Below are 12,291 nucleotides of genomic sequence, written 5' to 3' on the forward strand. Positions count from 1 at the left end.
CACCAGAGGGCGCGGGGGCCTGGCTTCAGGAGTCACTTCGTGGAGAGAAGCTGCCTGTCACCCCGAACACCCACATGCAGGAAAACAAACATCTCCCACGTTAGGGCATCGAGATCTAAGATGTGGTACAGCGCCTAGCTTGGGCGGTACTCGGATGGCTGAAGGCAAAAGAAAAGAAAATACTCGGCCAAAGGGATCTAACGCCGTGATCCAAGACCCCTAAAAGGTCGGAAAATCAGAGCATTGCAGAATTGGTCCATTAGTCTCCTGGGGCTGCTGTTAACAAAGCTCCACAAACTGGGTAGCTTGGAACAACAGAAATTTATTTTCTCACAGCTCTGGAAAGTCAGAAGTCCCAAATCAAGGAGTTGTCAGGGCCACACGCCCGCAGAAACCTATAAGGGAGCCCTTTCTTGCCTCTTCCAGCTTCTGGTGCTCTGCTGGCGTCTTTGGCGTCCTTGGCTTTTGGGGTTGCATCATAAGCCCTCCATCCTCCCAAGGTCTTCTGTGTCCTCACATCTTTCCTTTGAGCATGTCTATTCTGTCACTGTCTCCAAACTTCCCCTTTTCATGTTGGATTGGGGCCCACTCTATAACCTCATTTTTAACTCGATTACCTCGACAAAGACACTTATTTCCAAACAAAGTCCCATCCTGCGGTGCTGGGGATTAGGACTTCCCGTATCTTTGTGGGGCGGGGAGGTGGGCACAGTTCAACGCTGAAGGAACAGTTGAAAAGGCCCAATTCCTCACCACAAGCTAAACTGAAGGGCGGGGACAAGGCTGGGAGCAGGACCCCAGCCCCTCCCAGGCACCGCACACCCTCCCCGCCCCTCCCTTCAGCCATCTGTTGACCACCTGGCCTGCAGGTGGCAGCAGAGAGCAAAGAGGATGGGCGAGCACCCAACGCCGCTGTTCAGGGCCAAAAGCCCCCACCAGGGTCGATTCCTGAGCAATGGCTAAACGCGACCAAAGGCCTACTGAGATTTTTAGGGGACTGTACGGACAGACCCCAACCTGGCAAAGGACTGCGGTTTCTCAGCATCTTGAAGCAAATCTCGCATTTCCCCAGTCCCCCCAAGAAGACCTGGGCAGGAGGCAGGGCACCCTGGAGGGGCTCATTCCACACCCACCTCACACCGGGGCACAGCTGCGCCAGCCAGAGGATGACACTGTGCGGGTGTCTCCCCGGCTGCCAGCGGGGTGGCTTCCCCCAGCCCCTCGCCCAGATGAGAGGGAGCCCCAAATGTGGCTGCCTTAAGGAGTGGTCAGGACACCGGAGCTGTCGGTGACTGAGGAGCAAACAGACAGCGCGGCCTCAACAGGAAAGGTGCTCATCCCAGACACCGAGGCAGCTGCGGCAGAACATTGCCGGGTTGTGCTGGAACCAAACGGGCTCCCAGTCAGCAACGCTGTGATGCTCATAAACTTTCCACCGCGGGAAATTTCTACCCTCCCCGGGCCGGCCTCCCACGCAGGAGAGGAGTGGGCACAAAGGCCTTCCCCTTAAGTGGTTCTCGCCTTTCCTGAAGGGTGAAACTCAAGATTTCCCAGAAATGCCCAAGAGCCCGCTGGGCGCACCTCGGCGCCTGCAGGCGGCCGGCCAGGCTCCGGGGCAGAGTGCCCTCCTGCCTGAACAATCTAGGGCTGCCGGCGACGGGCTGGTGTCTGTTCTCCTTGGGCCACAGGCGACCGGGCACCGGAATGACCTCTGGACCCGCGTGCCAGGTCCACCACCCTGAGAAGCTGGACCTGAAGCTGGAAGGTATTTGGGGGCTGTCTCCTCTGAAGAGAGGAAAGCGGAAGTGGGATCATACACGAGATGGCCAGCTGTGTCAGACGCGGGAGTGTGGGCGTGCGCGCCAGGAAGGGGCCTGCTCGTCCCGCCTCTCCTCTGGGGCCCATCCACACACGCCCCAGCAGATGTTCCGCAGCCAGGACCCGCCTGGCCCCTGCCCTCCCCATCTCTGTGCCAGAACCCCCGCAGGGGGAGCCCAGCATCAGCACAAGCAGAGAGCAGGCCAGTGGGGAACCCAGCTCTGGTTTATTAGAAAAGGTGTTGAGACCTGCACCGACAGGAGCAGCCCTCCCCCTCCCGCCCCCCCCCCGCCCGCCCGCCCTTTGCCCCACACCCGTGCCAACCCCACCCTGCGCTGCAGTGCCTCTCGGGGCGCCGCCTCGAGTGGCCCAGACAGCAGGGTCTCCAAGCCCTGGCTGCTCCCCACCCCAGCTCCCTGATAGATTTATTGCACTTAAGAAAAAGAAAGCTCTGATCCTCTGATCTCCCCCACCCACCCCAGCCCAGGCCCTCACCCTGCCTGGGGCTGCTCTACAAATTCCAACCACCACCATCACTCACGGCCCCTCCCAATCCATGCCTCCTGCCTGGTCCTGTGCCCGGGGCCACCAGGGGACCATCCTGCCACCACCTAGGACGCCTGCCCTCGACACGGGGCAAGCCTGGCCAAATGGTGCCCTGGAGAAAGGTGCCCGGCCCTGTGGCCGGTAACATCTCCTCCCCACCCCCACCCCCACCCCCGTCATCCTCCCATCCACCCCCAGCCCAGTCTTCGAGAGTGTCGGACACATAAATAGAAGTGCTTAAGTCAAGGCGGGGAGGGCCACTCCCTGTAGCTCCTGCGCCCCATGTAGTGTTGCTGTGGGGGACAGGGGTCCCCAGGAAGGCCCCCCACCCGCTGGGGTCCCAGGCCTCAGGAAGGCTGGGGGTGAGGGTGAGCAGATTCTCATGGCTCTGGCCTCAGCTCTTCAAAGACGGACCGGAAGAAGGGAACTTAGGGAGAAGAGATCGCAGGGGGGCACCTGTCAGAGCCAGGAGCTCCATCACCGGCTCCCCAGCTCCCGGGGCCCCAGGCCCTCACCGCACCTAAAGTGTCACAGTGTCTCCTGCCCAGATTCCTGACTGGCTTCCAGAAGCAGCTCCTCGAGCTCCTTGTCGTTCTTGGAGCAGCTCAGCTCTGTGCGAGAAGAAGGGTGGGTGGCCTCCCGTCAGGCGGGTGGGTGGGTTGGGGGGGTACCAGCCCTGCCTGAGCTAGACCCGCAGGGTAGCACAGGCTCAGGTACCAATGACACCATCAGACTCAGAGTCAACAGATCTTGCGTGCCCCGCCCCCAAGGAGCTCCCAGGGATCCAAGGGAAGTAAGGCGGGGCCTGAGGATCAAGTCCCACTTGTCCCTGCCCCTTCAAGGGCCATTTCAAAGAGGGGGAAACCGAGGCACACCGACAAGCAGGTGCTTGGCCGGGGTCACACACAGCACGCAGGGGCCCCAGAGGTCCTCTCACCGTGTTCCAGGCCACAGCTGCCCACCTTGGCCTCGGGCCCTGGGGGCGGCTCCGGGGGCAGTGCGAGAGCGAACTCGGGCTTCAGGCCGTTGGGCAGCGGCGGCCCTGACTGGGGCGGCTCCGGCTCCGGCTGCGGCTGCGGCTGCGGCTGCGGCTGCGGCTGCGGCTCAGACGGCCCTGGGTCCCGAGTGTTGACGGCCTCAGCTGGCGTCCGGCCAGGTGAGGTGGGCAGGAAGGATAAGGCAGGTGGGGAGGGAGGACAAGGAGGGGCAGGTGGGGAAGGAGAGGCGGGTGGCACAGGAGGCTCTGCCCTCTCGGGTGGGCTCTCCACCCGGGTCACCACAAACACTTTGTGGCCCCGGCCCGGGCTGGACACGGAAATGCGCTGCTCAGTGGGGGAGGAGGGGCAGCCTGGGGGGCTCCTGTCCCCAGGGCCCAGGGAGTCTGTGGGGGGCACCAGGGCGGGGCAGGGGGCCTCAGCCCTCTCCCCATCCTCCTCCTCCTCCCCATCCTCCCCCTCGGAGTCCGAGTCCGAGTCCGAGTCCGGCCCGGCGCCGGGGCCGGGGGCCCCATTCTCCTGCGCCTCGGCGGCGGGCTCCTGCCCGGGCCCGTCGTCGTCTGGCTGGGGCTCGGTGGCCGAGATCTCTGGCATGGACGCCGACGGCTGCAGGCACCGCTCCTTCTCCTCCCGCTCCCGCGCCAGCACGAAGTTGCGCTTGCAGCCGTTCTGGATCTCAGCAAGCAGCGCCTTCTGCGTCTCGATGAAGCTCTTCACCTGCGGGCAGAGCGGGCCTGGCTCGGGCTCTGGGTGGCCCCGCCCCAGGCCAGCCAGCCCCCCACCTGCCCGCAGGGAAGAGCGCACTCACCGCCTCCTTCTTGGGTTCGCGGTCAAGGTCCAGGCGCAGCAGAGAGTGGTTCACCTTGAGGGCCAACGACAGTGCCATGAGCCCGCCCGTCTTGATCTCGTTCTCCCGAAGGTCCAGTCTCAGGAGGCGGGGGCTCTCGGCGATGAACTCCGCCACCGCCACCGCGCCTGGGAGGGGGACCGCAGGGGCTGGCCACGGGCCCACACCCGGCTGGCCGCCCCCCGGCCCGGCCGCCCCGCCTCCCACGCCCGGCCCCGCGCCCTACCCTCGCACGTGAGCTTGGTGGAGGCCAGGCCGAGGCGCAGCACGCTGCGGTTGCCGATGAGGCCGTTCTTGAGGTTCCGCACGCCCTCGTTTCCAATGGGGTTGTGGCCCAGGTTCAGCGTCTCCAGGCTGTGTGTGTGCGGCTGGAGGGAGCGGCGCACGAGAGCCAGGAAAGGCCCAGGAGGCCGGTCAGGAACGAGGCAAACGCACACGCTCTCTCCTCGGCAGGGCCCCCCGGTCCGAACACCAGCACGTTCCTGCTTCGGGCCGGATCCCTCGTGTACTCGGAAGTCTCCCCAGAGCCAGCTGCCCTGTCCACTCCTCAGCCCTCCGAGCGTCCAGCCAGGCCCCTGTCCCCACAGCCCGGGCCCAGCCTCTGCCCTCGCCAGCATCCCAAGGACTCTGGGCACAGGCCTGACCGTGGAGAATTCTTAACCTGGGTCTGAGTCTTTGAACCCTGTGGGCTGCCTTTAAGTACCACATAACGAAGAGATTTAAGACTTACTGATGGCTTCCGGAAATACTAACTTTCTATGCAAAACCCTTTCACCTCGTACAAAGCATTGTACCGGGCTATGGTGCCGGATGCAGAGAGACAATGAAAGAAGGGCTACTTTCCTCAAGGGAAAGAGGGTGCAGAAGCTGAAGCAAAGACCAAACAGGGCTGGAGGAAGAGAGCAGGTTCCTGAACTGGCAGGACGAGCAAGACCGGGAGCCGCGACAGCGGGAGACGATGAGAGCGGGGGAGGGAGGGGTGCTGGGCCGGACCGCGCTGCCCCCTCCCCTCTCTGGCCGACTCACCAGCGTCATGCCCAGAAAGGCCATGCCCGTGTGCGTGAGCTGGTTGTTCCACAGCACCAGGGTCGCCAGCCCCTTCCTCTGCTCCTTGAGGCCCTCGCAGATGTAGGCCAGACCTGGGGAGGCCCGTGGGCAAGTCCTGTCTGTGGTTGGGGGACCTCCCCGGGGGACACCGGCCCGGGAGCCACCACACCAGTACTCAGAAGCCCCTGCCCCAGCCTGCCCGGCCCCACAGGCTCTGGCCCTGACACCTCCTGATACTGCCTGCCCTGCCTTGGGCCTGGCACACATGGCTCCCCGACCCCTGGGCCGGGAACGTTCCTCCTCTGGACACCCTGATGAAGGCCTCCGCCATCTGTGTGAGGTCTCTGCTCAAACCTCCCCCTCTCATGGGACAATCCCGGCCAGCCTAACCTCAGCAGACAGCTCAGCCCGCCATCACCGCTTTATTTTTCCCCAGAGCACATTTCACCATCCGACAGACTCAGCATTCCATCAACGTATCTTGGCTTTGTCTCTCCCGAGGGCAGAGACCCCTGCCGCACTCACGGCTGTGAACCCAGAGCCGACAGGCCCCGAGCGTGGGAGGTGCCGAGTACTCGTGGTGTCCGGGCCCGGCTGCCCCGGAGGAGGGCACCGGCCTCACTGTCCCACTCTGCACCCCCTCCCGCAACCCTGTCTTCACACTGAGGCCAGGGGACTCTGCTCGACGGCGAACAGGGACGAAATCAAATTCCTCCCGCTGGCAAGGCCTTGCTGACTATACTCCCTCTTCACTTCTCACTCACCTCCTGGCTCACCAGGGCTCTTCCCCCCACCCAGATATCTAATATCTAAGCTCTTTCCCACCTCAGGGCCTTTGCACTTGCTATTCCCTCTGCCTGGATTCTCTGCCTAGGCTTTTAAAACGGCTGGTTCCACCCCAGCTTCCTCATTACTGCCCAGAGGCCCCTTCCTGCACACCTTCAGCAGCTTTCGGTTGACCCTTTATCTCAACATCCTTGTTTCCTCCAGGGCACTTTCCCCAGATTGAATTATTTCAATTATCTGCTCAATACCCCACCTCATCCTGAAGGAAGAGCTGAGCTGTTCCCTCCTCCAGGATTCCTCCCTGATCCCCAGACTGGGTCAGACACCTGCCCTGGGCTCCCCCAGCCCAGCCCAGTCTGAGGCATCACCAAGAGGGCAGGGCCGGGACTGTCTTGGCCACTACTGCGCTTCTAGCACCACGAGCACCCGGCTGGCACACGGCGGGTGCCGGGCAACCAGAGCCGGGCGGGGGCGCGCGGACCTCGCGCACACCTGAGTCCAGTACGTGGTTGTTACGGAGGTCCAGGATCTGCAGGGAGCAGTTGAACTTGAGCAGGTTGCCCAGCTGGGCCGAGTCCTGCAGGCCGTTGAGCTTGTTGTCGGCCAGGTACAGCTCCCGCAGAGTCATGTTCATCTTCAGGGCCGTGGCTGGGGGAAAAGGGGAGGGTGCTGCGACTGGCCAGGCCCGGGGGACCCGGCCAACAGCCCGAGCCCGCCAGCACACCGCCCCGGGGCTCACCGAGCAGCACGAGGGGCCGCCCCGACAGGCTGGCGTTCTCCAGGTGCAGCACCGCCAGGCTGCTGCGGATACGCAGGGCGCGCGCCACGAAGGGCGCCGCGTGGTCCAGCAGGGGCGTGTTGCGGGCATCCAGGTACTGCAGGCAGCTCGTCTGCGTGGCAGGTGCGGGGCTGGGTCAGGCTGGCCCCGGCCCTCCCCGCTCCGGGGGACCTCCCGCCCCACACCCCAGTATCCCCGTGCGCAGCAGGGCCACCCGGCTTTACGGCTGGGGACACCGGCCGGTGAGGGAAGGCCCAGCCTGGGGCCGCGGGGGTGAGCGAGGCAGTGCTGGTGACAGCTGAGCTCGCTGATTCCTGTGTGGCAGAGACGCCCCGTGTGTGAGTGAAACGGGAATGGTGACCACAGCCACCTCCAAGGGACACGTTACGGGCAAGTGGAGGAGGAGGGGAAATGCCTGAAGGCAGAGGAGGGGCCGGGGTGGGCCTGGAACAGGGTGCCTCTTGACACCGCTTTCTCCCAGGCCTGCGAGCTGGGGCCCAGCGCCCTCCGACGGCTCGTGGCCCCAGGCCCTACAGGCCAGGGGCCCCCACCTTGCGCATCATGTGGGCAGCGGCCTGCCAGCCCCGGGTGCCGATGTGCTTGTTGAAGGAGATGTTGAGGTGGGTGGCCGACTCGTAGTACTCGATCATGTCGAAGAGCGCCGAGGCACCCTGGGCGGAGACAGCGGGGCTCAGCCTCAGGGCGCAGCAGCCCGGGGAAGCCAGGAGGTAGGGGCTGAGCGGCTGGGGACGGGAGAGGCCGGGTGCTGCTCTGGCACCTCTGGGTTCCAGCAACCAATCCTTCCCCTGTCCTGCTGCAGCCGGTCCGCTTCCTCTTACTCGCCCCCCAGAGCGGTCTAAGTGACCGGGACAGGCCTCTGCCGTCCCCGGGCCTCAGGTCTCCAGGAGCCCTCCCCCGGGCTCCTGGTGGTCTCCGGACCTGGGGAGGTGAGGGCACCTGGGCATGAACAGGGGGGCTGCTTTCAGAATGTTTCGTAAACTCTCTCCCCTCCGGGCGCTGTGATTCTCAGCGGGCTGGGGGGGCATGCGTTTCTGGAAAGGCTCCTTTCTGGTGGTCATACACCTCCCCTCCGGCTTGGCTCCCCAAGTCTCTCCCTTGCTTACAAAGCCCCTGCCTTTGGGGTGGGACTGTGAGACCCTTCCTTCTCTGGGCCTCACACACAGTCCAACATCCCCCGCTCACTCTGGCCACACTGGACATCTCCCCAGTCTTGTCCCTCAAGAGGCCCCGCCCAGCCTTGGTCCAAGGGGGCTCCCTCCTCCTGCCACGCCCTCCCCCCAAACCTCTAAGAGGCGGGGAGCTCCGGGAGTAGGTATGGGCAGTGGCGGGCTGCTCACGTCTTCGTCCAGGTTCGTCTGCTCCAGATCCACGACCTTGAACTGCAGCCTCTTGAAGACCTCTTCCAGGGCCTCGCAGGTCTTGTAGTCGAGCTTCTCACCTGGGACGGCACGGACGCCGCGTGTGTGCACATCTACGATTCCCCTTGTGCGTGCACGCTCGCGAGTGGGGTGAGGGGCTGGGTGGAAACACGGGCTCCGGGCCAAGCGGGGGAGGAAAGGTCCTCTGCCCCTCCCCACGCACCTCCCCACGGCTCGCAGCACCTGCCTCACCTCAGGAGGGGCGCCCACGCCTCCCTGCCCGCTACCCAAAGGCCCCCCGGCCCCGTCCAGACACACACCTTTCAGGTCCAGACAGTCAATACGATGCCCGAGGTCCGTGAACTCCTGGGAAAGCAGAGTGCACGGCGGTTAAGGCAGGAGGACACCTGCAGGCGCCAGGCTGGACCTCCCTGAGAGTGGGGCAGCCAGGGCTCTGAAACAAGCCACCTTGGAACACGCTGGAATGACCCATCCAGAGGGAAGGCACCGAGGCAGTGCTTTGCCAGCGCGACCAGGCCGGGCGGGCGGCAGGAAAGGCACCTGGGAGAGACGGCTGGGGGCGAGCAGGCCAGGCGTACAGCGACACCCGACTCATCTAAAAATGGAACCTGCCCTTGCGTCTGTGTCCCTCTACATAGTGACTCGTTCTCTGTTTATAAAAACGCAGAAAGTCCAGGGGACAAAAACCCCAAGCTGTCACCAGCGGGGACTCCTGGGGAATTGGGACTCGGGCAAGAAGTGAGAAACAGGTTTTGCTTTTTGTATCTGTAGTATTTTAACTTTTTTTAAAAGTCAGAGAATATACATTACTTTTGTCATTCAGACTTTTCAATTTTGTATACGTGGCTTTTCCCCTGGGGAAGAGAATTGCTTTGGGAAGTGGAAGATCCTTGACAAGGAATTTCCCACTTCACATAATCCTGTACTGCTTAAATATTCAGGAAGAGCCCAGTTGCTCTTACAGGTGAACAGAGGGTTTCCAGAGACATATTTACAGTCCCCTGGCTGGCCAGCCAGGCTGGGGCGGGGAGTGCTCTGTACACCCTCCCTCTCTTGCTCCGGGGGGCGGACACCACAGGCCCGGAGGGGGCTGGGGGGCGGGATGAGGGCAGCTTCACCCCAGGGACTGCCCCCCAGCATCCCCCCCCCCCCCCACTCCCAGCATGCGGCATACCTGGAGCTGCCTGAGGAGCTTGGGGAGCTGCCTGCAGTTTAGCTTCTGGCAGGCCTGCTTGTAGGCACCGAGGACCTCATCCACAGTCACGTTCTGGGCTGCAGGCAGAGAGGACCCGGGCCTGTGACCTTCCACACCCTGGGCCTCTTTCCCCCACTCCCGCCCGCTGGCCTGTGCCACCCCCCCTCCCCCTCAACCTCCATGATAAACCTTCCTTCCAGCAACCCACTGAGCCCAGTCCCGCCTTGAGGTGCCTCGCTGTGGCTGCTGCTCTGGGGAGGTGTCCCCGGATGCCCCCAAACCAAGTCCGCGCCACCCTCCCCAACTCGCCAGGGCTCCCCCAAACACCTTCATGTGAACGTTACACAACTGCTATCACGCCATTTCTCTACTTGCCAGCTGCCTCCCCCTCTAGACTGCGAGTCCCAGGAGGGCAGGGCTGGGGCTGTCTTGGTCCCCACTGTGTCCCCAACACCATCCAGCACAGGGCCAGGCTCAGAGCAGGTATTTTGATTTGTGGGGTTTTTTTTGAATGAGAGAATGAATCCACACTTCGACCTTATAAGGAAGTGGAGCTCAGAAAAGTGAAGCACCTTGCCCAAGGCCACACAGCTGCTAAGTGGTGGAGCCGGAACTCAGCTCTCCACTGAGGTGCCACGTGGCTTCTCAAACTCCCCGCTCCCTCAACAGCGAAATATTCCTGCACGGTACTCAGGACGGGGCTTCCTGTCCCAGGGATACGGCAGCGGTCAGAGTCCCTGACACGGCCCTGGTGCCCCGTGGTTACAGGCAGTGGCTCCCAAAATGAGCAAAAGGACGCAGCCCAAACCCAACAACTGCACAGCCCTGTCCTCGGGAAGCTCAGGGCCTGGCACCATGTGGAAGGTAAGGCTGGCCTTTGTCTGCACAGATTTGCCTTTTCTGGACATTTCACAAAAATGGTAGTAAACAGTATGTGACCTTTGGTGGCCAGCTTCTTTCTGGAACATAACATTTTTGAGTTTCGGTCCCTTTGTAGTGCTACGTAGTAACTGTCCGATGCATGCATTTTGTTTATCCATTCGCCAGGTGAAAAGACATTTGTATTCTTTTCAGTTTTTGGCTCTCAGAGCTTGGATTTTGTGCTGGGGCAACCAGGAGAGCAGGAAGAAAAGGCTCTGAGCAGGGGAGGGACAGGGTCAGGCCTGGGAGTAGACAGCTCTCAGGGCCAGCCCAATGCAGAGGGCACAGGAGCGTCAGGGTGGCCAGTGGATGGGCCGGCGGGAGCCCCTGCTGAGCTTCTGGGCAAAAGCATCTCTGAGAGGATGCTCCCTCCGGCCCCTGCTCTGGCCGGGAGCCATATGCCCCGACCTCATCAAGCAGCACCCCGTCTTCTAGGGGAGGACACCAAGGTCCAGGGAAGGAAAGCTGCCTCCCTGGGGTCAGGCAGGTGGTAAAAGGCAGAGTCAAATATTTGCTGCAGAACCCTCTCCACTGTGTTGGGTGGGGTTGCTGGAAGAAAGAAGCCGACAGAGGCCCCAGGCTTCACAGAGGTCAGGCCCCGTCCTCTGCCCCTCTCTTCCTCCCTGGGTGGAAGCAGGAGGGGTGGAGCCTGGGTGAAGCTATAGGTGATCAGCAGCCTTCCCCAGTGTCAGCTGCCATCGTGTGCCTGGTGGCTTCCAGCTCTTGGGGACGGGGTGGGGGGGAACAGGAGCTGGCCTGCAGCTGCCTCAGGGAGTCCAGCCAAGCAGGGGCCACTGACCCCAGGGGGGTCCATGAACTTGAGTGGGGAAAAACTGCCTTTTTATTTGCACTAACTGAACTGAAATGAAATCCAGCATTTCCTTCCTAGTAACATAGCACAAAAGAGAGAGAAAAAAAGAAATATTGTTTAGCAGACCCGAAGACTTTGTCCTCAATAGAAATGGCAGACGTTTTCCCATCACATCACAGTTATTATTGCAGATTGTGAACGCTCATCACTGCTTTGGTGGTCATGCGAGCTGCTGCTGTACCCTGTTATTTCATGTGTCCACGAGGAAGAGCATAATTACTAGATCACGATTTTTCGAATACTTAATAAACTGTATTTTAACTGGTATCCTTTGTAATCCTACTTTTTGCCTTTAAAAATCATCACTCCAAGAAAGGGCACACAGGTTTTATCAGACGACCAAAGGGCAAAAAGCTGCTCCCCTAGACACTCTCCTTTCCATAAAGGCCCCCAGGCCAAGGCGGGGTTGGCCTGCTCATGTCAGACGGGGATGAAGTAGGGACTGGGTACACGTGGGGTCGTCAACTAGCAGTTCTCGGTGTCCTAGACCAGGGGTCCCTAACTCCCGGACCGCGGAATGGTAGCATTCCGCAGCCTGTTTAGGAACCGGGCCGCATAGGAGGAGGTGAGCGGCCGGCAAGCGAGTGAAGCCTCACCTGCCGCTCCCGTCACCTGCATTACCGCCTGAGCCATAACCCCCACCCGCTCCGCCTCCAGTCCGTGGAAAAACTGTCTTCCACGAAACCAGTCCCTGGTGCCAAAAGGCTGGGGACCACTGTCTTAGGCAGTCTACAGGGAATAAGAGCCCTAAGCAACCTCTCAAACTGCAGCTGGTCCTTTAGGTGTTCAGCTCTGACATCCCTTCCTCCAGGAAGCCCTCCCTGACCGCATAGGACTTTCAGCTCCTTAAGTCCCCTGGGATCCTGCGTCTTTGTTCTGACAAGCCTCCTGGTGAGGGTCTCTGACCCTCACCACCTCCACACCAGTCACAGGTACCATCCAGCCACCCCTTCAGCCAGGCACCCATGGGGTTTGGATGCAGGCACAGCCTCACACAAGGTCACAGCCAGGGTTCGGGGAGGCTGTATCTGCCCACTCGTGTACAGCAGGGGAAGTTGAGAGCTGGGGGTAGGAAAGATGGACATAC

The 12,291-nt window shown here is 61.9% G+C and overlaps 1 protein-coding gene across 3 annotated transcripts in view; it reads right to left on the reverse strand.

The window, feature by feature from the left end:
• Positions 1 to 302: 302 nt before the first annotated feature.
• PPP1R37 (protein phosphatase 1 regulatory subunit 37) overlaps positions 303 to 12,291 on the reverse strand; it is a 45,846-nt gene continuing 33,857 nt past the window's right edge. The window contains exons 2-13 of one of the 3 annotated variants that reach the window (XM_059045113.2): positions 9,392 to 9,489; positions 8,517 to 8,562; positions 8,176 to 8,276; positions 7,369 to 7,488; positions 6,779 to 6,929; positions 6,532 to 6,687; positions 5,233 to 5,345; positions 4,433 to 4,574; positions 4,168 to 4,334; positions 3,302 to 4,076; positions 2,885 to 2,975; positions 303 to 2,791 (exon numbers count right to left, since the gene is read on the reverse strand). In XM_059045113.2, coding sequence (XP_058901096.1) covers positions 2,893 to 2,975; positions 3,302 to 4,076; positions 4,168 to 4,334; positions 4,433 to 4,574; positions 5,233 to 5,345; positions 6,532 to 6,687; positions 6,779 to 6,929; positions 7,369 to 7,488; positions 8,176 to 8,276; positions 8,517 to 8,562; positions 9,392 to 9,489 — 1,952 coding nt within the window. In that variant the 3' untranslated portion in view covers positions 303 to 2,791; positions 2,885 to 2,892. Of the gene's footprint in view, positions 2,792 to 2,884; positions 2,976 to 3,301; positions 4,077 to 4,167; positions 4,335 to 4,432; positions 4,575 to 5,232; positions 5,346 to 6,531; positions 6,688 to 6,778; positions 6,930 to 7,368; positions 7,489 to 8,121; positions 8,563 to 9,391; positions 9,490 to 12,291 lie in introns of all 3 variants that reach the window. The other 2 variants (XM_067019809.1, XM_059045112.2) reach the window with 2 other exon arrangements.

Source organism: Kogia breviceps, chromosome 18 (genome assembly GCF_026419965.1).
Source record: "Kogia breviceps isolate mKogBre1 chromosome 18, mKogBre1 haplotype 1, whole genome shotgun sequence".
Taxonomy (NCBI): Eukaryota; Metazoa; Chordata; class Mammalia; order Artiodactyla; family Physeteridae; genus Kogia; species Kogia breviceps.